Raw genomic sequence first — 24,432 nt, 5'->3', positions numbered from 1 at the left:
TAACAGTATCAGACATGATTTCTCTCCTCTTGAGACAGCCTTAAGTTTATTCATGAAATTTCAAGAACATGATTTTGTAAACAAGGCCTGAACAGTGGCAGCACCATTTGACAGGCCAACATGGATGGGAAATCTGACAATTCTCCACCTCTGGATTGAAAGCTATTTAATGAGTGCACATAAAGGGAGAATCAGTCTTCTCTAGGTATTGGTTATCCAAGATTATGTAGTCAGCCCTAAAATTATATACATATGACCAACACTGAAAGAATTTAGCAGTGTATTAATATGCATATAATGCTAATTATTATAAAAATAAATATATGTAATATATTTTATCATATATTAACATTTTATATAATTCAAAATATATCATTGTATATATGTCTAATTTTATATGTATGTATAGTAAAAGAGACTAGGCATTTGAAAGACAGCTGGCACCCTTTTAATGGTAATCTTCTTTATTATAGTATATTAATTACACAAAATAATGAATATCATTACGTATGATCACTTCCAATGACAGGTTCAGACATTGTAACACAAAGTTGTAAATTCAGGATCTTTAAAACTCCTAGATATGTTGACAGTGGTTATTGTGTCTAAATCTGACAATGGATGTAACATGGAATTAATTTAAATGTTATTAGCTTCATGTGCTTTCTGATGCATGTTCACTGTTTTATACTGTAGTCCAATATCTAGGATCAGAAAAGGTTTCAGAGTCTTTAAAGGGTCATTGTTAAAGCATTGTCTACATCCACCACCTTTCTACTACTGTGATTTTCACAGATCCACTACAACTCATATTATCCTAATAGTGTCTATTGCATCCATTTCCAACCTGGAAACTTTATAAGTGACTCTGTGTTTGCATTAGTTTAAGCTCCTTAGCAGTGACTTTCTGAGTCACCATTCCATTGTGAATCATCTTTGACTCCATCCTCATGTTCTATGACTCCTCTCGATCACAATATCTTACAAAAGACACTACTACAAATGTTTTGCAGCTCATGTTTTAGGCATTTTAAAATCCTCTATGACACTAATAAATACTATTGACACCTAGAGTCTTTGTCATTTTGGGGATCACTTTTTTTATACATCTCAGATACACAATTGTCCTGTATTCTCTAGTTCCCTTCAGGTTTTTTTTTTTTTGTGCTCATTTAACTTCCCTTATCATATCTTTAACGTTCACGCAACCTGTTTCTTGTATTGATATGGCTTAAATAGAAAATGCTTTCCAAAGACTTTTTTTTTACAGGATGTTCACCAACTATGGCCCTATTTAGGAAAGTTGTGGACCTTTTTGCCAGTTAAACATAACTGGAAGTGGTCAGTAAGCATGTAATTCCTATGTATATTATTCTTGGGTTCTAACTTTTGGCTGTAGGTTTGTAATATTTGGCATTTATTATGCTGAGGTGTTACCCCTGTATCTTTTGACACTCCATGGCATTTATGATGAAGGAATGCTGGATTTTATTAAAAGCATTTCGGGCATCAGGGCTGGCAAAGTGGATGATTCCATCAAATCCATCCCTCAGAGATCAGACATCCTCATGGGAGAGGAGGCAGAAAGAGTGCAAGAGCCAGAGGGGATGGGTGACACCAGGACAACAAGGCCCTCTGAATCAACTGAGCAAAACTCTATGAATTCACTGGGACTGAAGTCACAAGTACAGGGACTGCACAGGTCTTCATCTAGTCCTCTGCAATACATTTTGGCTTTCCGTTTAGTATTTTTATGGGCCTCCTGAGTATATGAATGAGTGGGTTTGTTATGTCCAACCTCGATGAGATATATTTTATCTTATGTTTTATCAATTTTTGTTATATAACAGAAGACTTATTTTCTAATGACAGAAAGGAAGTTGTTAAGATTGGGAGGGGAGGTGGAGAGGAACTTCGAGGAGTCGAGGGAAGAGAAACTTTAATCAGGATATAGTATATAAGGAAAGAAACTATTTTCAATAAAAGGGAAAAAAGAAAGTGTATTTTTGTGGCATCTAATTAGATAATCAAGTGATATCTTTCATTGAGTCCATCTCTGTGATGTACTACATTTAATGGTGGCCATAGCTCAGCCATTCTTATATCTTTTGATAAATTGTGATGCCATTTTATTTTATACTTAAATCACTTTATTGTAATGAGCTCATAAATAAAAACATTAAAGAGATAACATTGAAATAAATACTCAAAAGGACACTTGCCCAGACCTAAGCTCAGCATGCTTCAATTTAGTTCTATACAGTTAAAATAGCAATGGTGAACACTCAGGAGGCAGAGGCAGGCAGAACTCTGTGAGTTCGAGGCCAGTCTGGTCTCCAGAGTGAGATCCAAGACAGGCACAAAGCTTACACAGAGAAACCCTGTCTCGAAAAAAAAAAGAATAGCAATGGAGAAGCCATAGAGTTTTGCTTAGGGTTTTATACTGTCACTAGCAATCTTATATTTATGACCCTATCCACTGCAGAATAAGAAAATGGCAGAGTTGAAATTAGAAAAATAATTAACTTGATATACTGTTCCATAACTAACAAATGCTTTCGCCTGCTCCTTTGCCTAACATTACCTTTTTTGGTCTGCTTTATACGTATTATAATATAGTTATACTCACCCATTTACCTATACACATTTGCACATTATAGGATAGGATTTGCACATGAAAGAGAACGTATGATTTTTTTCTGAGTTTGTGTGATCTGGCTTAATGTTATTAGGTATGTCCATCAATTTTCTTACAAATTTTGAGATTTCTTCAACCACTGTTGTTGAGTAATAGTCCATTTTATATATGAACACAAATTTGATTATGGATTTATATGTTTATTAACATATATGTGGGTTCCATTTAATTGTTACAGTAAATAGAGCAGCAATAATTATAGATGTGCATATATCTCCATGGAAGAATATGGAGTTCACTGGGTATACGTCCAGTAGTGGAATAGCTGGGTTATAAAGTAGTTCCATTTTTAGTTTTGTGATGAATGTCCTCAATGGGTGTATTAATTGACTTCTTAACTCTTTTTTTTCTTTTCTTTTTTAATATGTAATTTTCTATTTATTTTACATACCAACCACAGATCCCCTCCCCTCTCTCCCATCCCCCAGCCTTCACCCCACCATCCCAATCACCATTCCCAGCTCCTCCAAGGCAAGGCCTCCAGTGGGGAGTCATCAGAGCCTGATACACTCACTTGAGTCAGGTTAAAACACCTTCCCCTGGACCTAGGCTCTGTTGATACAAAACCAGATAACAACACCACAGCAACAAAGAAAATTTACAGACTAATCTCCCTAATGAACATAGATGCAAACAATATTCAAGATAACATCAAAACCATCATTCATTCCCATTGGTTTCTGTAGGAGATGAAAGATACTGATCATATTTTTTGAAAAAAGTTGCAAGGGAAGATTCTCTTTTCTGAGACTTTGTTGAGGACTGTTGCTACAAGCTTCAGAGCAAATCAACCTAATTGTCTCTCATGGAGCTGAAAGCATGTATTTAGGAAGTTATGGCTGAAGAAGTTTGCTGGTACTGATGCAGAGTAGAACAGTGATGAATGGACCAGGGCCTCCTGAAGCACAACATGGCCAAACATGGTTTTAGTTTTCCTTGCAGTTAGACTGTGGGACCAACAAGCGGTCTGTAAAATAACCAAGTACTCAGGATGCCCTGGCAGAATAAAAGTCAGAAGATGGGCAGTTTAATTGAGAGAATTTTTTACTTCATCCTTTGGACATCACCTGGACAAAAAGGAAGCCTAGCAGGTGTAAATTGAAGAGTGAGATCATCCTCTATACAATGGGATAAGTTCAGGGAGACTGCTAATACAACCAGCTGACAAAACTCTACAACTCACCATTTTTGTTAATAGTTAAAAGACAAGGCATTACCTCCTTAACTTTCTGTACTGACTTTCTGAGGGTGACGTGTAAGTAAACACCTGTATACCACACAAAACATATCATTTACACACTTAAAATAAGAACAAGTAATTTTTTCATGATCCGGAACAAGTGATTCTAGGCACCATGGAGTAATGACTCATAAAAACAAAGGGTCCAAAACAGGGAAAACATAGAGATGTTAGGAAACTGATGTTCACCAGCCACCAATTGTAATTATTCAAAAGAGCAATGCAGCCTTGTAAGATGGAGGAGAGAGTATAAAAACTCAGAAATGTAGACACCAGAACCAGGATGCTCTGGGTGGCTCTGGACTCAAAACTGATTCTCCTGGAACTACAAGTGCTATGGATGTGTTGAACACTCAGTTTGTGTCTGTACAGAATCACAATCATGTAGCAACTAGACCAGGCCATGAGAAAAGAAAAGAAGATTTCAGGGCATACTACCAGTGCTGAATAGAGGGAGTCACTGATTTCATCTCGCCCATCAGTTGAGCAGTATCCAAAGTCCCGTTTTCTTGTCACATTTTTACTATTCCTTTTGATAAATTGATACACAGGGAAAATGGCATTTATCAACATGTACAAGACCCAGAGGAGGGCAATGCAGCATTCAATGTATTTTGCAGATTTAACTTTTTGATCCTTACAGCAGAATTCCTTCTGACTGATGGTAATGGCCTGGAAGATACTCAAGAGGCAGGTGGTGCCAATGGACACACTCCGGCCAACCCTTTGAATATATAAAATCAGTCTGCATCCAAAATAATTTACAAACTGCTTCAATCCAAAAGCTGCCATTGTGTGTGGCACTCCTCTAGAGAGAATGATTAAGGTATTGGCTGCCATGAGGTGCATGTGAATCAAATATGTGGGCTTTAATTTGCTTTCTGCATAGTGAACTAAATAGTAGTAAAGATGAGAGAAATTTCCCAGAATTCCAGCTGTAGTTTGTGACAATAAAATGATTTTGATGGTCAGATTCCAGAAGTCCATTTTGTGATTGGGTATGGTTTTATGTAATTAATGGCCAAAGCCATTTCTCTGGTCAAATGAATGAGAAGTATTAGTAATCCAAAGTGCTATAGAAATGACTAAATCAAAATGTCCTTTAGAGCTCTGGAGTACAATCTCAGCCTAGACTACATATCAAGAATTTCTCAAAGTTACTGACAGGGGCAATAATTTCTTACCATGCATACTACTCTAAGCTATCTAAAGACCTCAGCACACACATGTGGCTGAGGGATATGCCTTCATAATGATGCAACAGGCAGTATTATGGGCTAGGATATTTGGCCTGTGAGAAGCAATGGAATGTGAGAGCCAATATATCAAGCATAATGTAAGAGAATGAAAATATACTAATATTTTCTAGAATTGGTATACAAGAAGATAATTTTAGTAGCTGTAAAAACACTCAAAGACATCAATTCTTCATATGTATCTCATCTAACATTAAAAGATGAGTAATGAAAAGTTTATAATGTCATTCAGAATATATCTAGAGTTATATACAAGAAAATTTTATTAAGAGCATAAAACATATTCAGATGATGGGGTAAGTGACAGCTTTTATCTTATTAAATTAAGAGCTAGCTTTTATGTAAAGTCACACCAACTAGACACACACACTATTGTGCACACTTGGGTTAGGACTGTTAGAGCACTCAGAACATCCAATGGGATAAAATGCCACACAATACTCAACAGAATAATAGTAGGCAAAATAAGTCAGCAGAAATAACAAGGAGAGCTCCACTATCTGAAGATTGACAGCTAATGGGGAAATGTTCATTGTCTCTATTGAAACTATGTCTGTGAAATTCAGTCAAAACTCAGAAGTCTAGAGTAGAAATTGTAGAAAAGAAGGCAGTTGGTTAAACAGCACATTAGTGCAGATGGAGGAGACTCTCAGGACGCAATACTCTTCCTGCAGGAGAATGTGTGTGTAGCCCTCTTTAGTAGGGTGAGATCTCCTTGAAGATGTAGGCAGAAGCAGCTGTGAATCAGTACCAGGCTGAACCAAGGAGCCTCAGGAAGGAAGACATTACTTCACTAATTTGCTTTGCAAAGACAGTTAGCTGGACAATCGGCAGAACAATCAGGAACTTGAGAAGAACTGCCAGCGAATCTTGAAATCTGAAGAAGTTAAAACAAAGTGCAGAGATGACCTTAGGAACTACCAGATAGGAGCAGTTTCTCTTTAACCATGCTCTGGGACTGGAAACTCCCTAGAAAATGGCTGCATCAGAAAATAGAAAGTATTCTAGTAAGTGAGGTACTACAGGCCTTGAAGGATCAATAGCATACATTGTGTCTCAATGTTGTTTCTTAGCTTATCATTTTTAAAATATGTGATTATGTGGGAGTGACTGTGTATCAAGGCCACAAAAGCTATTATGTGGCCCATAAGAGGATTAAAAAGAGACTCCATAAGATGCCAGTGAAGATGAGAAAATACAATAATAACAGCATAGAAGAAATATGTCTGGATCACATATGCTGGATATGGGTGGACAAAGGGAAAAAGTGGGATTGGTTAAATCAAAACACTAAATAGGAAAAAGCATAAAAGAAACCTGCTACTTTTAATTTAATTAAAAATTAGTTACCAAAATATAATACATAATTAAAATGACAAATATTAAAGGAAAATATAGTTGACAACACCAAAGTTAGGTATAATTCTGGGTAAACCAAGAACAACACGGCCTGGCAATGCCTTTGAATGTCACCATAAACACTCAGGGAAACTGGACACATCTGCTTATGGGGAACTAATACAACAAAACAACCTACATGCCTAAATGCCAGTCCAAAGAATGTCAACCAAAATAAAGTTCTTTGCATCATCAAAGAAAAATGATAGTTATAATTCACTAATAGTTTTGCATACTTCAACCCGCAGACCACATTAGCCCAGTTACAGTTCTTGATCAATTAATCAATACAGACACAGGATAGGATTCTGCATATCATTAGGTCTTAAATCTTGCAGTATCATTTTGTGCTTGATCTGTAGAGTTCTAAGTGATATTTTCCTTGTGACATTCCCATGAGATGTATGGGTATGAGTTTTGTTTCCTTATTTGAAAATGTGCAGATCTCAAACATAAATGAAATTGAGTTTGTTTTAAGGTTGTTGAAGGAATGACTGCTGGTGTCTGCACATGAAACTCATGGAATCACAGTTTGAGACTTATATTGCAACAAACATTTTACAATTTTTGTCAACACTAATGCTCACTGAGAGGTGAGATTATTGAAAAGTTCACCAGAACAGTATCACAAACATGTTCTTTATTAATGTTTTTGCTTCTTCTCCTGATGATCACATACATAGGAAATATGATATGTTTTTAATTTTTAGCTTCTTTATTATTTGTGAGTTTCACATCATTCACCCCAATTCTGTTCACCTCCTCATCCCTCCATTCCCCCCAACCCTGCAGAGCCCTCCCTCAAAAGAAAACAAAACAATCAAGCAAGCAAGCAAGCAATCAGAGAAACAAAAACAAGAACAAAAGAAACAAAGAAACAAACAAACAAAAAAAAAAAACCTTCTTAGGTTCTCTTTCCTTCCCACCTCTCCAAAACCTCTTCATTCATCCTGGAGGCATTGGGGGCCTCAATGTGTCATATATTATACCCTTTCATCCTATTAGCTTTACTAGCAAATGTAGATGTAACCAACGGTCTTATTAAATAAGAAACACAGAGCCGATTCAGAGAAGAAAGCCAAGAGGTCAGAGCTAAGAGTCTCACCCTTCCTGATTCAGGGATCCTCTTCAGCCAAGAGAGCTCTCCGAAAAAAGAACCTACTTCCTGTGTGTATGTATTTATAGTCTTTCTGTTCTGCCTTCTCATTGGTTGTAAACCCAAACATGTGACTGCCTCGTCACTGCCTGTATGAACCGCCCTCCAGGTCCTTAAAGGCGTGTGCCACCGCCGCCAAGCACTTGCTATGGCCCTAATAGCTCTGACCCCCAGACAACTTTATTTATTAACATACAATTAAAATCACATTTCAGTACAAGTAAAATACCACCACAAGCAAATGTTCATTGCAATGAGTCACTGGTCTGGTACAAGGCACCTGGTCTTGTACATCATCATCATTGGATTCTCATTGGAACTTCTCTGGGATATTCCATGACAGCCCTTAGTCTTGGAGATCCCTGCAGTATTGTTTCATGGGATCAGTCTCTTCAAAAGCTACCGCCTGTCCTAAATGGGGTAGATGTTAGAGTGGGCCCAGTTGTGGGCCTGGGCAATAATTGAGCCAATCTTTGTGGATCACTGAGGTCACCCACCTCAGGAGGGGCAGAGTCAAATCCCCGATGCCCATGCCTTCAGCATTGTTTCATCCTTGCCTGTGATGAGGGGTGGGGAATATCTCTCTGGAGTACAGGGAACAACTATAACAGTTTAAAATACACAATGTTTAACATGGGACAAATGAAAACTCAATATCCCTGGAAGCTTTTTAAAGTTCCACATACCTGGCACTGGGTTTAATGAGAGTTCAGGAAATTTTCTAGAAAAAAGATGCCAGTTCTTCTACCTTGTCACATCTGGGAAGATGTAAAAAAGACAAATATTGTAGGTAGAGTGTTGTCACAATGGTCACATCCATTGATATCCTGTATTCTACATGAAAATATGTTTTTAAAAATTTTGTAAAGAGTTAAGTGTATAATAGAAAATATAATATTTGTGAGTTAAATATAATTTATGTATATGTGAAAAACAGCAATGACAATTTATGATTCACTGCTATACTCTCAGTTTGACCTCTTTTTTGATATTTAAAATTATATAATATAGACTTACCACTATTTCTACTGTCAAGAACTGAACTTAGAATCAAAAAAGGTGTGTGCCTTTTTAAATCCAAAAAGCGCTTAGAGGCAGAGTCAATATTGAAGGGACTTGACCATGGCTAGTTTGGCACAAGTATGGTCATCTCAGTCTATGCTAACAAAGCCATGTAGGGTGGTATCAAACATGATTCAACCTTCTGTGCAGTTTGTGTTCCTCATTTTATTTTTGTTCACTTTATTGGTATTCAGATGTATGTTTTTATCTTTAAAGAGTTTTCATCATGGGGTACTAGAGAGGATGCTCAGTGGTAAGGAAAATGTGTTGTTACTGTAAGCGATTTGTGTTTGGTCCCCCTGTGACTCCAATTCCATAGTGTTCTCTCACCGTATAGTGACCTCTGCAGGCACTGCATTCTCTAAGAGCTCATAGATGCAGACACAAACATACATGCACACAAAATAAATATAGACATATAAATCTTTTTAGAAATAACTTTTCACTTTGACATGAAGGTTTATGTCATAGGAAATGTCAAGTTCCAGTTCTTCTGAGCTTTTAGTAAAGTGCAGTGTTCTGATACCATCTGATCCGACAGAAAACTGTCCCATCTCCCAGTTTGATTTCAGAAGCACATAATGTTTATGATGCACAAGAAGTATAAACTGTTGTCATTACATGGGTGAAGGCTATAATTGATAATACAGTGAAATTATTAACATCATTAATCTGTACAAAATATAACATGAAACACTAATATGTAATTAACAAATGATAGCATGAGAAGAACATTAAGTTCCTAAACATTTCTTTTAAAACTGAGCATGTACTTGCTGCTTTTTTTGTGATTTTTCATGATGGGGTATCACTGTGTAGCTGTGGCTGCCCTCAAACTCACTACATAGATCCAGTTGGGCTCAAATTCACAGAGAGATGCCTTCCTCTGCCTCCAAAGTCCTGGGATGAAAGATTTTCACCACACGTCTGACTTATCTGCTTATTCTTATATATTCATATATTCATGAATCTATTACAATACTATTTATGATGCATTCAAATATAGGAGCTGCATGTGAGATAATAAAGTGCAATCTGAATAATGTGAAACCTTAAATATTGGCCAGAAGGATACAGCATACTAAATGATAGTACGAAATTAGTTGACAGAACCCTGGAACATCATGCACAAAGCTCTGTCTTATCTTTAGCAATAAGGATAAAATTGAGTGAAGACATGCCATCTAATCATGCTTAATAATAGACTATGATAAAACCAGAGAAAATAACCCAAGATACACTTGATACCGGCTGTCCTTGTCTGATACTCATACTGGACCTTCCCTTCCATTTTCCTTTTCCAAGTACAAGAGGTAGAGTCTTCAAACCAGTCTTTGTAGCAATGGCCATTCAATACAGATTCAGTCATTGCTTCTATAACCAGATAATAAATTTAATGCCACATATGAACTTTTTACTTCACAAACCTAGTCACATCCTGCACTTCCCAGGGAAGTGTGCTTCTTATAATTCCATTCTAATATTTACTAGGACATGAAACTATGGTAAATTCAACTAAAATAATAATAGTGAAAAGAGACTCTACACATCATGTTAGCTGAGGTGAATTATTATATTTTCTTATTACCACAATGCTTCAGCACTCTCACAAATGGGTTGCATTGTGCTGGTGTTCCCCAAAGTCACCCTTGGTGGGGGACTTACATTACATGAAGAAAAAAACAGAGACAAGTGTAGGAACACTTTGATCTGTTTAACTCATCTCTTACTTATGCAGTTATTCTTGTGCTATCTTTGTCTATTCCATAGATCTGTTTCTATCCTCTATCTCATTACCAGACAGGAACACTTACTCAGACCTTCCTTCTTCGCTGACTCTGCCAGTCAGAATGAAGTACAAAGCACTCACCTAGTTTCTTATCTCTGCAGGATGGTGGGTTCATTGGGCAGATTTCGTCTTATTTATAAGCATCACTGTGGGAGAGTTATAGCAAGGCAGATGTAGAGGACTGATTCTGTGACCTCACCTCCCTCCAGAACTGCAATTTTCATTTCAACTGTGGTGGCAATGACAGTGGCAGAGCTGGCTTTGGGAGACTAGATCATTTATGAAAGAGTTCTGGTTGTTAATTAACAAAGACCCTTTAGAGATCCTAGTGATTTTATCCAAAGGGGTAAGGTGTATTGAAGAGGCACTGAGCTTTCATGACCTTGAAGGCTGACCAGGGCACCTGGGGAAGGAGCTAGAAACTTTGAGTTCAGATTTATAAGAAAGTTAGAGAAGTCTCTGTGTCTCTTTGCATTCCACACTTCAGTGACTTCTTCCAACACAAACCAACACAGTTAACTTGTAGAATATTTGTATCATTTGTTGCTTAAAACTTTTGAGTGTTTTGTACATGCATATGTGTTTTAGACAAGTCTACAAATGATTTTCTCCTTTCAATTCCTTTTTTATCCACAGACTACAATTTTACAATTTCTTTCAATTTTAATGTGTTCCTTAACACAAGCAAAAAAAAAAAAAACCTTAAAAATCAACACATCTACTTAGTGACACTACTATGTGCCTAGTAGAGTGGCATCTATGGAATCATTAGTAGTCTCTTTCTGACACATTATCTCTCAGAAACCATCTGTGGCCATTAGATCTTCAGCTAAGAGACTAAGAGTGGGATTTCCTGAACACCTCCAGTCTACTGGGATTGTTTTAGACTGAACTTTGCAGGTTTTATGCATGGGGTCATAACAAGCAAATTCACATGTACAAGGGCACTCTTCTGTCTGGACAAAACCAGTTTTCTTGGAGCCATTAGATCTTCAGCTAAGAGACTAAGAGTGGGATTTCCTGAACACCTCCAGTCTACTGGGATTGTTTTAGACTGATCTTTGCAGGTTTTATGCATGGGGTCATAACAAGCAAATTCACATGTACAAGGGCACTCTTCTGTCTGGACAAAACCAGTTTTCTTGGAATCACCTACCACCAGAAATGTTCTAGCACGCTTTCTGCCTCTTCTTTTATAATAATCCTTAATTTTTGAAGGAAGAGTGCTGTGGAATAATGCTTTTGTATACTTATTTAATAAAATGTTAATTGGCCATGAGCCAGGCAGGAGGTATATGTGGAATAAACAGACAAGGAGAATTAAGGGAAGAGGAATCTGTGTGTGGAGAAGCCAGCCCACCATCCAGGGAACAGCATGTAATGGCACACAGGTAACACCATGGAACATGTGGCAACATATAGATTAGATTAACAGAAATGGGCTGAGTTAATCTTAAACTGTTACCTGCTCCTGTATGTTGCTTGTAAGGTTCCTATGTTGTCCAATTCCTCAGGCAACCCGAAGATTGTGATTTTCCCCTATAAAAGGAGTATAGAAATTTATCTTGTGGCTGTTCTCCTAAGCCCCACATTAGGGGGACAGAGTTGCTGGACCAGCTTTGCTGTGCACAGAAGTAAAGCTTGCTTAATTGGATCAAAATTATGGTTTGTCAGTGGGAAGTGATAATGCTTGCCTTTAATCCCAGCATCTGGGAGACAGAGGCAGTGGGATATTTTTGAGTTTGAATCCAGCCTTGTCTTCAGAAGGAGGCCCAGGATAGCCAAGGCTACAAACAGAAACTCTGTCATAAAATACCAAACCAATGAAAGCAACAACAACAACAAAATTTGGGTGAATATCATTATACTGATGGTCTTTGTGTTTATTCAGTGGATTTACCACTGGGTCTATGTACCCCATAGCCACATATTCTTGTCCCTGATAATATCCTAATGCATAGGTTCCATCACAGGAAGTGAACCTTGAGTTCTTCATGAAATTGTTAGTTACTCCAATGATGTTCACGACCCTGTTGCACCAGGTTTGTTGTTGTTAGGGTTACTCTGGTAGATTCAATTGCGTTTTCGTGGCACTAGACTAGCACTTCCGAAATGCATCCCTAGCCGGGCAGTGGTGGCCTACGCCTCTAATCCCAGCACTCGGGAGGCAGAGCCAGGTGGATCTTTGTGAGTTCGAGGTCAGCCTGGTCTACAGAGCGACATGCAGGAAAGGCACAAAGCTACACAGAAAAACCCTGTCTCGTAAAAAAAAAAAATACAAAAAGAAATGTGTCCCTAATTCCAGTAGTTTCTCCCATTATCTCTCCCGTCCTCCCCACAACTTGATCACTACTAATCCCAACTCTACCCGCTGCCAGTAAATATGTGAAATCTATTCTATTTTCCCTTTACAGGGAGATCCTTATGTCCTCATTAATTTCACTGTGTTACTTAGCATCTCTGGGTCTGTGGATGATAGCATGATTATTTGTTTACATTACAACTAATATCCATTTATAAGTGAGTAAATACCATGTTATTCTTTCTGGATCTTAATCAGGATGATTTTTTCAAGATCAACTTTTTTTTTCAGATGGCCTGTAAATTTCACGATGTCACTGTTTTTTTTTCTTTTTATTAAGAGATTTTCTATTCATTTTACATATCAACCATGGATTTCCCTGTTCTCCCTCCTCCCATGCCCCAGCCTATTCCCACCTCCTCCAAGGCAAGGTCTCCCCTGGGGAGTCAGAACAGCCTGGTACATCCAGTTGAGGCAGGTCCAATCCCCTCCTCCCTGCACCAAGGCTGAACAAAGTGTCTCAGTACTGGCACTAGGTTCCAAAAGCTGGTTCATACACTAAGGACAGGTCCCAGTCTCACTGCTTGGGGGCCCCCAAAACATTTCAAGATAAACAACTGTCTCACTTGTCTAGATGGCCTAGTCCAGTTCCATGGGGGTTCCTCAGCTATTGGTTCACAGTTCATGTGTTTCCACTAGTTTGGCTAATTGTCTCTGTACTTTTTCCTATCATGGTCTCCATATCTCTTGCTCACATGATCCATCTCCTCTCTTGTCAATTGGACTCCTTGAGATCTGCCTGAGTCTTGGCCATGGATCTCTACATCTGCTTCCATCAGTCACTGGATGAGAGTTCTGTCATGACAGTTAGGGTGTTCAGCCATCCGATCACCATGGGAGGTCAGCTCAGGCACCCTCTCGACCATTGCCAGTAGTCTATAGTGGAGTCAGCTTTGTGAATTCCTGGAGATGTCTCTAGCACTCTGATTCTTCCTATTCCCATGGTGTCTTCATTTATCATGGTATTTCTTTCCTTGTTCTCCCACTCTGTTCCTGATCCAACTAGAACTTCCTACACCCCTAAGCTCTCTTTCCCCCGACCCTTGCCTTATATTACCTCTCCTCACCCCCAGTTTGCTCATGTAGATCTCATCCATTTCTCTGTTGCTTGACGATCCCTGTGTCTTTCCTAGGGTCCTAGTACTAACTAGCCTCCCTGGAGCTGTGAATTGCAGTCTGGTTATCCTTTGCTGTACATCTAGAATCCACTTATGAGTGCGTACATACCATGTTTGTCTTTCTGAGTCTGGGATATCTCACTCAGGGTGATTTTTTTTTTTTTCTAGTTCCATCCATTTGCCTGAAAACCTCATGATGTCATTGTTTTTTTCTGCTGAGTAGTACTCCATTGTGTATATGTACCACATTTTATTTATCCAGTCTTCAGTTGAAGGGCATCTAGGTTGTTTCCAGGTTCTGGCTATTACAAATAATGCTTCCACAAACATAGTTGAGCATGTGCCCTTGTGGTATGATTGAGCATTCCTTGGTTATATGCCCAAGAATGGTACAGCTGGGTCTTGAGGAGAATTGATTCCCAATTTTCTGAGAAATCACCATACTGATTTCCAAAGTGGCTGTACCAGTTTGCATTCCCACCATCAGTGGAGGAGTGTTCCCCTTGCTCCATATCCTCTCCAACCTAAGCTGTCTTCAATGTTTTTGATCTTAGCCATTCTGACAGGTGTAAGATGTTATCTCAGAGTCATGTTGATCATCATTTCTCTGATGACTAAGGATGTTGAGCAGTTCCTTAAATGTCTTTCAGCCATTTGAGCTTCTTCTCTTGAGAATTCTCTGTTTAGCTCTATAGCCCATTTTTTAATTGGACTGTTAGGTATTTTGATGTCTACTTTCTTGAGTTCTTTATATATTCTGGATATTAGCCCTCTGTCAGATGTGGGGTTGGTGAAAATCTTTTCCCATTCTGTAGGCTGTAGTTTTGTCTTATTGACCATGTCCTTTACCCTGTAAAACCTTCTCAGTTTCAAGAGGTCCCATTTATTGATTGTTGCTCTCAGTGTCTGTGCTACTAGTGTTATATTTAGGAAGTGATCTCTGATGCCAATGTATTCAAGACTACTACCTAATTTCTCTTCTATCAGGTTCAGAGTAACAGGATTTATGTTGAGATCTTTTATCCACTTGGACTTAAGGTTTGTGCATGGTGACAGTTATGGATCTATTTGCAGTCTTCTACATGTTGACATCCAGTTATACCAGTACCATTTGTTGAAGATGCGTTCTTTTCCTATTGTACAGTTTTGGCTTCTTTGTCAAAAACTAGGTGTTCATACATGTGTGGATTAATGTCAGGGTCTTCAGTTCAGTTTTACTGATCAACATGTTGAGTTTGTTTCTTTGGTTTTTGTTTGTTTGTTTTGTTTTGTTTTGTTTTTGTTGTTTTTTTGAGACAGGATTTCTCTGTGTAGCTTTGCACCTTTCCTGGAACTCGCTTTGGAGACCAGGCTGGCCTCGAACTCACAGTGATCCACCTGCCTCTGCCTCTTGAGTGCTGGGATTAAAGGCATGCGCCACCACCGCCTGTTTTTTTTTTTTTCAACATGTTGTTTTTTATGCCAGTTCCAAGCTGTTTTTATTACTGTAGCTCTATAGTGGAGATTGAAGTCAGGAATCGTGATGCCTCCAGAGATTATTTTATTGTACAGGGTTCTTTTGGCTATCCTGGGTTTTTTTTTTCCATATGAAGTAGAGTATTGTTCTTTCCAGGTCTGTGAAGAATTGTGTTGGGATTTTGATGAGGATTGCATTGATTCTGTAGATTGCTTTTGGTAAGATTGTCATTTTTACTATGTTAATCCTACCTATCCATGAGCATGGGGGATCTTTCCATTTTCTGATATTTTCTTCAATTTTTTTCTTCAGGGACTTAAAGTTCTTGTCATACAGGTCTGTGTCACTTGCTTAGTTAGAGTTGCTAGAGTTACTAGAGTTACCAAGGTATTTTTTTTTTTTTTTTGGTTTTTCGAGACAGGGTTTCTCTGTGTAGCTTTGCGCCTTTCCTGGAACTCACTTGGTAGCCCAGGCTGGCCTTGAACTCACAGAGATCTACCTGGCTCTGCCTCCCGAGTGCTGGAATTAAAGGCATGCGCCACCACCGCCCGGCCCACCCCAAGGTATTTTATATTATTTGTGGCTATTGTAAAAGGTGATGTTTCTCTGATTTCTTTCTCAGCCCATTTGTCATTTGTATATAGGAGGGCTACTGATTTTTTTGAGTTAATCTTGTATCCTCCCACATTACTGAAGGTGTTTATCAGCTTTAAGAGTGATGTCACTGTTTTTAACAGCAGAGTAATACTCTAATCTGTAAATGTGCAACATTTTCTTTATCCCTTCTTTAGTTGGGTGATATCTAGGCTGTTCTAGCTTCTGACTATTATGAGTAAAGCTGTTATGGACATAGTTGAGCAAGTGTCCTTGTGATGGGATGAAATATCTTTGGGTATATGCCAAAGAATGTTATGGTCTTGAGTTAAAAAGTTTCCCAATTTTCTAAGAAACCAACATATTTATTTCAATAGTGGCTATACAAGTTTGACCTCCCACCAGCAGTGGAGGATTGTTTCCTTGCTATTCATCCTCACCAGCATAAGATGTCATTCTTGTGATTGATCTTAGCCATTCTGACAGGTAAAGATAGAGTTTATGAGTCATTTTGAACTTCATTTCACTGATTGTAAACGATGTTGAACACTTCTTTAAGTGTTGCTCCTTCATGTGGTGATATATTGTGTCCCCTAATATATTGTGCATCCTAATAAACTTATCTGGGTTCAGAGAATAGAACAGCCACTAGACAGACATAGAGGCCAAAAAATGGTGGCAAACATGCCTTTAATCCTATCACTGGGGAGGCAGAGATCCATCTGGATCTCTATGAGTTCAAAGTCACACTGGAATCAGCCAGGCATGATGACTCATGCCTTTAATCACAGGAAGTGATGGTAGAAAGCAGAAAGGTATTTAAGGCATGAGTACCAGGAACTAGAGCCTGGTTAAGCTTTTAGGCTTTTGAGCAATAGTCCAGCTGAGATTCATTCTGGATGAGGACTCAGAGACTTCCAGTCTGTGGAAACATGATCAGCTGAGGTATTGGTGAGGTGAGGAAGCTGTGGCTTGTTCTGCTTCTCTGATCTTCCAGCGTTCACCCCAATACCTGGCTCCAGGTTTGTTTTTATTAATAAGACCTTTTTAGATTTGTGTTACACATCCATTTCAGATTCTTCTGTTGAGAATTGTTTAGATCTCCACCTCATTTAAAAAAAAATATTTAGTTTGTTGATGTTTAATTTCTTGATTTATTTATATATTTGTGATATCAGTGCTTTGTTAGATGTGGAGGCTTTAATGTTGAGGTATGTTTTTGTAAACAGCAGAAGGATGGATTCTGTTTGCTTATCCATTCTGTTTGCCTATGTATTTTTAATGAGGAATTTAGTCCGCTCATATTGAGAGATATTAATGAACAATAATTGTTAATTCTTGTTATTTTGTTTGACTTACTGGAAAAATAATTTAGATTACTATTCTGTGTGTGTGTCTGTCTGTCTGTCTGTCTGTTTGTGTCTGTGTGCCTCTGTGTGTGTTAATGTCATTTTCTATTGGTTTAATCAGTAAATTTTGGGGATATTGATTCTGAAATTCAAAATCCACCTATAGCGTCCCTTTTCACCATTATTCATTCTTCTCCAGAATCCATACCTCTCCTCCAGCTCCTTGGGTTCCTTTGTATCCTAAAACCCTAGGAGAGCAGAACCCAGGTAAGACATCAGCATATCTTTTTGGTCTTTCAATACAGATTGAAAGTTTTTCAGTTTGTAATGGGAAGAATTATTCTTCAGGGATGACATCAATTCCTCAGCAGGCAGTGTTATGGCTGTAACTTCAAACGGAACACAAGGAAGATGAGGTCTCAGCATATTAACATGTCAGTCACACTGTATGATGGACTCCCTCCTACATGGAGACAGGCTGTCTGTCACATTGACAACTGAGTGCCTATCTAGGATTTGTCATCACAGAGAAACGTATTTTAATGAGTCTTGATTTATTCCCTCAAGCCCACAGAAGCTATAACTGCAAGCTTTGTTAAATTAGTAGGTTTCTCTTTCTTTAGAGAAACCAGCAGAGGTAAAATACCTACAGAGAGACTGATGATCTATGACGCCTCAGCATAATAAAGGTTCAGAAACCTGTACATGAGGTTCTGTTTCAGTCCTGTTCAGGTCTTCTTGGAACTATTTGCTATTGTTTTAGCTGTAGGTCAGTACCAGTAATATGGAGATGGGATCTTTGTGACTGTAACTTGTCATCATGGTGCTTAGAGGTTCTCCTCTATCCCTTGAAGATATCTCAGGCTCTATTTAATGAGAAGCTTCAATGCATGGCAGCCATGGTGTGATAGGGAAGTGGTTTATTACAGATTTGAGCCACGTTTGCTTAACTGTATAAACTCCCCTTCAAGAAGAAGTCGATCAATGGTTTTCTTTTTCCTAGTGTAAATCTCAGTGCACAGTGAACTTTAAGAGACTATTTTCCCTGTGTGAAGAGGAGTAATAATACTGAGGAACTAATGTTGAATTTATGTGTATAAAATGTAGAAAAGTCAGACATCTGTAGATACCAATATCAAGTAATTCTAATGGGGTTCTCTCACTGTACCAAATATAGTTTTCATTATTGGAGCTGGATGTTTACATCACTTATATCTGAATTTCTAATTAGTAGACATTATGTTGCCTTCTGGGTACTTCCTGGGTGGTAGATGCATATAGTACATATTTTCTCTCTGTATACTTGTTAATATTAGATACTGTATTTACTTATGTGAATGAAATTTAATTTATAATATATTTGTACATATACACTGAATTAGTGATAATTTTCTAGGTGTAAATAATGATAACATACAAAAAATAGGTAAATGTTCTCATAACTTTAATTCTGATATTGAGGCAACTTTTACATTTATTGAATTCAAGTTTTAGGTAAAGATGTTTTAATGTTTTTATATGATCAGTATCAACACTTTATACAATTGTATTTTATACATACACTATATAGGCTTACAAAATAATTCAAGCTTCAGTAGGATAGTTTGGAGATGCAGGTGGTGTTTCTAAGTTTAATTAAGAAAGGAACAGTCATATGAACAAAATTCATTTTTATATTCAAACAAGGATTATTAAAAGAGATTGGTGCTCTTAGGAGCAGACATGTCTCGTAGTCATAAAGAAGAATCTACGCTATTAAAACACCTTAAATTCAGTAAATTTCTAAAGTGTTTGAAGATGACCTGTCAGTCTAAAATATATCTACTTCACCTTGAAATCCTACCTAACATGCTTCAGTTTGTAAAGGTGCCTCCCTCCAACCCTTGTAATTTCAGAGTTTTATATGATCGAATGGGACATGACTCTTGTGAGTTGTTACCTAAATCTCTTTCTCTCCTAGAAGTATATTACAATGCCATCCACAGACATGGCTATGCTGTCCCGGACAGCAAAGGAAATGCTCTGAAGTCAGCCTTGTTTTGCTGTTTTATCATGGATGAATTCTCTGAGATTAGGGACAGGGATATAGACCAAAGTGTTAAAAACATGACTGGGGCTAACTTCATGGTTCTTTTCCATGAAGTAATCCCTCAGACAATGCTGCATTTTGTTTGATGTATATTCTATATAGCTTTGTATGTTGACTGGTTTTTATTTCTATAGAGTGGCCAGAAGAATGTCCCTATGCTCCACATCCATCTTAAGTTTCTTCCAGTCTGACATGATCTCTCCAAGGAATGCCAAGTACAAATATTTTAAAGCCAGATCCCCCAAGATCATTGGACATTCTGTTATCCTTTGCTAGTCCCTGCAACTTATTATTAATGGATTCATTGCTCTGCTGTTGACAGATATCTGGGATGAAAGGAACTGCACTGGGTTTAGAGATTTCCTATGCTGTACTGTGCCCAAATCTGAAAATCTAATCCACACCTTATATGTAACCTTATTGGGCTCCTCTGATGTCATGTGTTTGGGACTCATGATGTGGGCCAGTAGTTACATGGTGCTTATCTTGCTGAAGCAAAATCAGAGGTTCTAACACAGTATAGAGTCCTGTGTCCTAGGTCATGTCCTGACACCAGAGCCACCCAAACCATCCTTGTCCCAGTGAACAATTTTGTACTCTTTTATACAATATCTGACATCTTATCCATGTATTTAACTTTTGGAAATGAAATCACTAAGTGGCTGGTCAATGCCCATGAGTAAATAGCTCCATGCTTTCAAGCATTTTGTCCCTGTCTGCCTATCAGTCACTACACCTCAGTCTCCATGCTCTGCTGTACTTGCTAATATCAAACAACAGACTACAATTCAGAGAGTTCCAACATTTACATTGCCTGCCCTCTTTCTATTTTTTGTTATAATATTTTATCATTCCTATAATCAAACACTTACTGAAAATTCATCTATATTCAGGCCAATATTTAAAGATGGATGTAAATATTAAAACAATTACCACTTCTTTCAATGAGATCATAATCAATAGAGAAATGTAGGTATCATAGCAATTAAGAGCATTAGGAGTATGTATCATAATCAGTGATAAGTTCTGTGTGTGTGAATTTTATTGATTTGTGGAGAAAAAAATAAAAGAACAAATTTGCTGTAAATTGAATTTAGCTTAGAAAAATAGTGTATGTTTACTCTCATGAACATGTTGGCCTATAATTGTTATATATGGATTTAAATGTGGGAGTAAATAAAGGAAATGTGAAGGTAGTTAGAAAGGGCCTATATGTTCTACTTCCTTTTTATACAGAGAGGATATACTCTCTCAGCATATGTACTGTCCCTTGAATTTTATATTTTCACTCTCTGAAAGTTGTTCTCTGAGATTTAATTGTAGTATATGAGTTCTAGATGCATCAAATTGTGCCTCAGCACCTTATAGTCAGTTGTTCACTGCATTTTGAAAAACTGTGATCTTTTAAAATGATCTCTACTTACTATCAATGGAAGCTTCTTTGCTGATGAGGGCTGAGACCTTCTCTTACCTCTGAGTATCAGAATAAGTACATAGAATACAATTTTAAATTATGTTGGTGTAGGAAGGTGGAAATAATAAATTCTTTTCAAGGTTAATGGCCTCCTCAGTTGTTAAACTTTTGAGCTAAGTTAACAGTACCATATATGAATTCTCTCCTCTTGATCTAGCCTTAAGCTTATTCATAAAATTTCAGGAATATAATTTTCAATACAAGGCCTGATCAGTCGCAGCACCATTTGACAAGCCAACATGGATGGGGAATCTGACAATTCACCTCTGAATGGAAAGCCACAAGTAATTAATGAGTGCACATAAAAGGAGAATCTGTCTTCCCTAGGGATTGGTTATCCAAGATTATGTAGTCAGCCCTTAAATTATATACATATGACCAACACTAGATGAATTTAGCAGTGTATAAATATGCATATAATGGTAATTATTATAAAAATAAACATGTATTTTATCATATATTTACATTTCGTATAATTCAAAACACATCATTATATATATATATATATATATGTATATATATATATATGCCTAGTTTTATATGTTTGTAAAGTAAAGGAGACTAGGAATTTGAAAAACAGCTGGCACCCTTCTGCTGGTAAATCTTCTTTATAACAGCGTATTAATTACACAAAATAATGAGTCTCATTTTGTATGCTCACTTCCAAGGACAGACTCAGACATTAGAACATAAAGTTCTAAATTCAGAGTCTGGAAAATTTCTAGGCATGTTGACAGTGGTTACTGTGTCTAAATCTGGGCATGGATGTAATCTGGATTCACTTTAAATGTTATTAGTTTCATGTGCTTTCTGATTCATGGTGAATGCTTTGTACTATAGACCAATATCTAAGATCGGAAAAGGGTTCAGAGTATTTAGAGGGTCATTGTGAAAGCATTGCCTATATCCAACATCTTTCTACCATTGTGATTTTCACAAATCCACTACACCTCATCATACTCCACTAGTGTCTATTGCATCCCATTTCCACCCTGCAAACTCATTGAGTGACTCTGTGTTTGCCTTAGTTTAAGCTCCTTAGCAGTGACCTTCTGAGCCTCCATTCCATTTGGAGTCATCTTTGACTCCATCCTCATGTTCTAGGACTCTTCTCAATCACAGTATCTTAGACTAGACAATACTCCAAATGGTTTTTCCCTCATGTTTTAGGCATTTTCAAATCCTCAATGACAATAATACTGTTGACACCTAGCATCTTTGTCATTTTTGGAACACTTTTATACAACTCAGATACACAATTGTCCTGTATTCCCTAGTTCCCTTCAGTTTTTTGTGCCCACTTAACTTCCCTCATCATATCTTTATCGTTCACCCAACCTATTCCTTTCATTGATAAGTCTCAAATATAAAATGCTTTCAAATGACTTGGGTTTTATAGAATGTACCACAACTATGGCACTATTTAGAAAAATTGTGGACCTTTTTGTAGGTTAAACATAACTGGAGGTGGTTAGTAAGCATGTAACTCCTGTGTATAATATTCTTGGTTTCTAACCATTAACAGTAGGTTTATAGTATGCAACCTTTATTATGCTGAGGTATTATCCCTGTATCTCTTGACACTCCATGGCTTTTATGAGGAAGAAATGCTGGAGTTTATTAAAAGTATTTCTGACATTAGGGCTGACAAAGTGGATGTTTCTGTCAATCCATCCACTCAGAGATCAGATAACCCCATGGGAGAGGAGGCAGAAAGAGTGCAAGAGCCAGAGTGGATGGAAGACACCAGGACAACAAAGCCCTCTGAATCAACTGAGGGAAGATCCTATGGATTCACTGAGACTGAAGCCACAAGAACAGGGACTGCACACATCACCATCTAGTCCTCTGCACATACATTATAGCTTTCCATTCAGTATTTTTATGGGCCTCCTGAGTATATGAATGAGGGGTTTTCTCCAACCTCAATGGGATTTATGTTATCTCATTATATATTTCTTGTCATGTTTATTGTTATATATTAGAAACCTGTATTTCCAATGACAAAAAGGAAGTGGATCTGATTGGGAGGTGAGGTAGAGAGGAACTGAGAGAGGTAGAGGCTGGTGAAGTTGTAATCAGGACATATTGTATAAGAAATAAAACTATTTTCAATATAAGGGAAAATGATACTTGTGGCATGTAATAAGATAATCAAGTGATATCAGTCTTTGAGTCCACTGCATTTATTGCTGGCTATAGCTAGACCATCCCTATATCTTTGGATAAGTTGTGATACCATTTTATTTTAAACTAAAATCACTGTATTGTCATTAACTCATGAATAAAAGCATTAAAGCCCTCCAACAAAATAGCCACGCAAATGAAAACTTACCCAGACGCAATTCCTTTATATTTCAATTTAGTTCTGTACAGTTAGAATAGCTATGCTGTAGCCATAGAACTTTGCTTAGGGTATTACACTGTCACCAGAAAGTATATGGTTATGCCCTTATCCACTGCAAAATAAAAAATTTGCAGAGTTGAAGATAGAAAAATAACTAACTTGATATACTCTCACATAACTAACTTACTGCTACTTTGCCTAACATTACCTTTTTGGATCTCCTTTCTAAGTGTCATAATAAAGTTAAATGTATCTACCTACATATAAATATTTGAGCCTTATAAGATAAGATCTGCATACAAAAGAGAGGATTTGATTTTTCTTTCTTTCTGAGTTGGTGGAATATGGTTTAATATTCATTGTAAGTCCATCAAATTTCCTACACTTTTTGTGATTTCTTCTAACACTGTGGTTGAATAATAGTCCATTTTGTGTATGAAAACAAATGTGATATGGATTTATCTGTTTATGGATATATAGCTGATCTTCATTTCCTTACTATAATAAGTAGAGCAGTAATAAAATGGATTTGCATATATCTCTGTGGAAGTATATGGGGTTCTCTGGGTATAGGACCAGGGGTGGTTTAGCTGTGTCAAATATTAGTTCTTTTTTAGTTTTCTTAGCAGCTTTTAAACTGATTTCCATACTCACACTATTAATTTTCTTCCAAACTATTGATTAATCAAGTATTGCAGTGATTCCAAACCAGATATCAATATAGGAAATTCACAGACTATTCTCCCTGATGAACATTGATGAAAAATTTCTAAAACATGTTGACATGTAAAATTCAAGATAACATTAAAAACAGCATTCACTTCCATTGCTCATATTTTTTCACTAAGTGGTAAAGTAAGATGTTCTTTCTGAGACCTTGTTGAGGACAATTCCTACAAACTTTGCAAACCAAACTGATTGTCTCCAGTGCAGCTAAAAGCAGAGTATTTGGGAAGTTATGGCTGAAGAACTTTTCTGGTACTAGTGCAGGCTAGAGCTATTGTGAATGACTAGGAACTCTTGAAGCACAACTTCATGGCCAGC

The 24,432-nt window shown here is 37.4% G+C and overlaps 1 protein-coding gene across 1 annotated transcript; it reads right to left on the bottom strand.

The window, feature by feature from the left end:
• Nucleotides 1-4,022: 4,022 nt before the first annotated feature.
• Nucleotides 4,023-4,934, bottom strand: LOC128124227 (vomeronasal type-1 receptor 4-like). The gene has a single exon (XM_052760408.1). It carries the CDS (start codon nt 4,923-4,925, stop codon nt 4,023-4,025), a length of 903 nt encoding a protein of 300 aa, XP_052616368.1. The 5' UTR covers nt 4,926-4,934.
• Nucleotides 4,935-24,432: the final 19,498 nt, after the last annotated feature.

Source organism: Peromyscus californicus, unplaced genomic scaffold (genome assembly GCF_007827085.1).
Source record: "Peromyscus californicus insignis strain IS unplaced genomic scaffold, ASM782708v3 Scaffold_4__1_contigs__length_199733344, whole genome shotgun sequence".
NCBI classification, from domain to species: domain Eukaryota; kingdom Metazoa; phylum Chordata; class Mammalia; order Rodentia; family Cricetidae; genus Peromyscus; species Peromyscus californicus.
The sequence above is the reverse complement of the archived record's forward strand: the minus strand, read 5'-3'. Positions and strand labels throughout refer to the sequence as shown.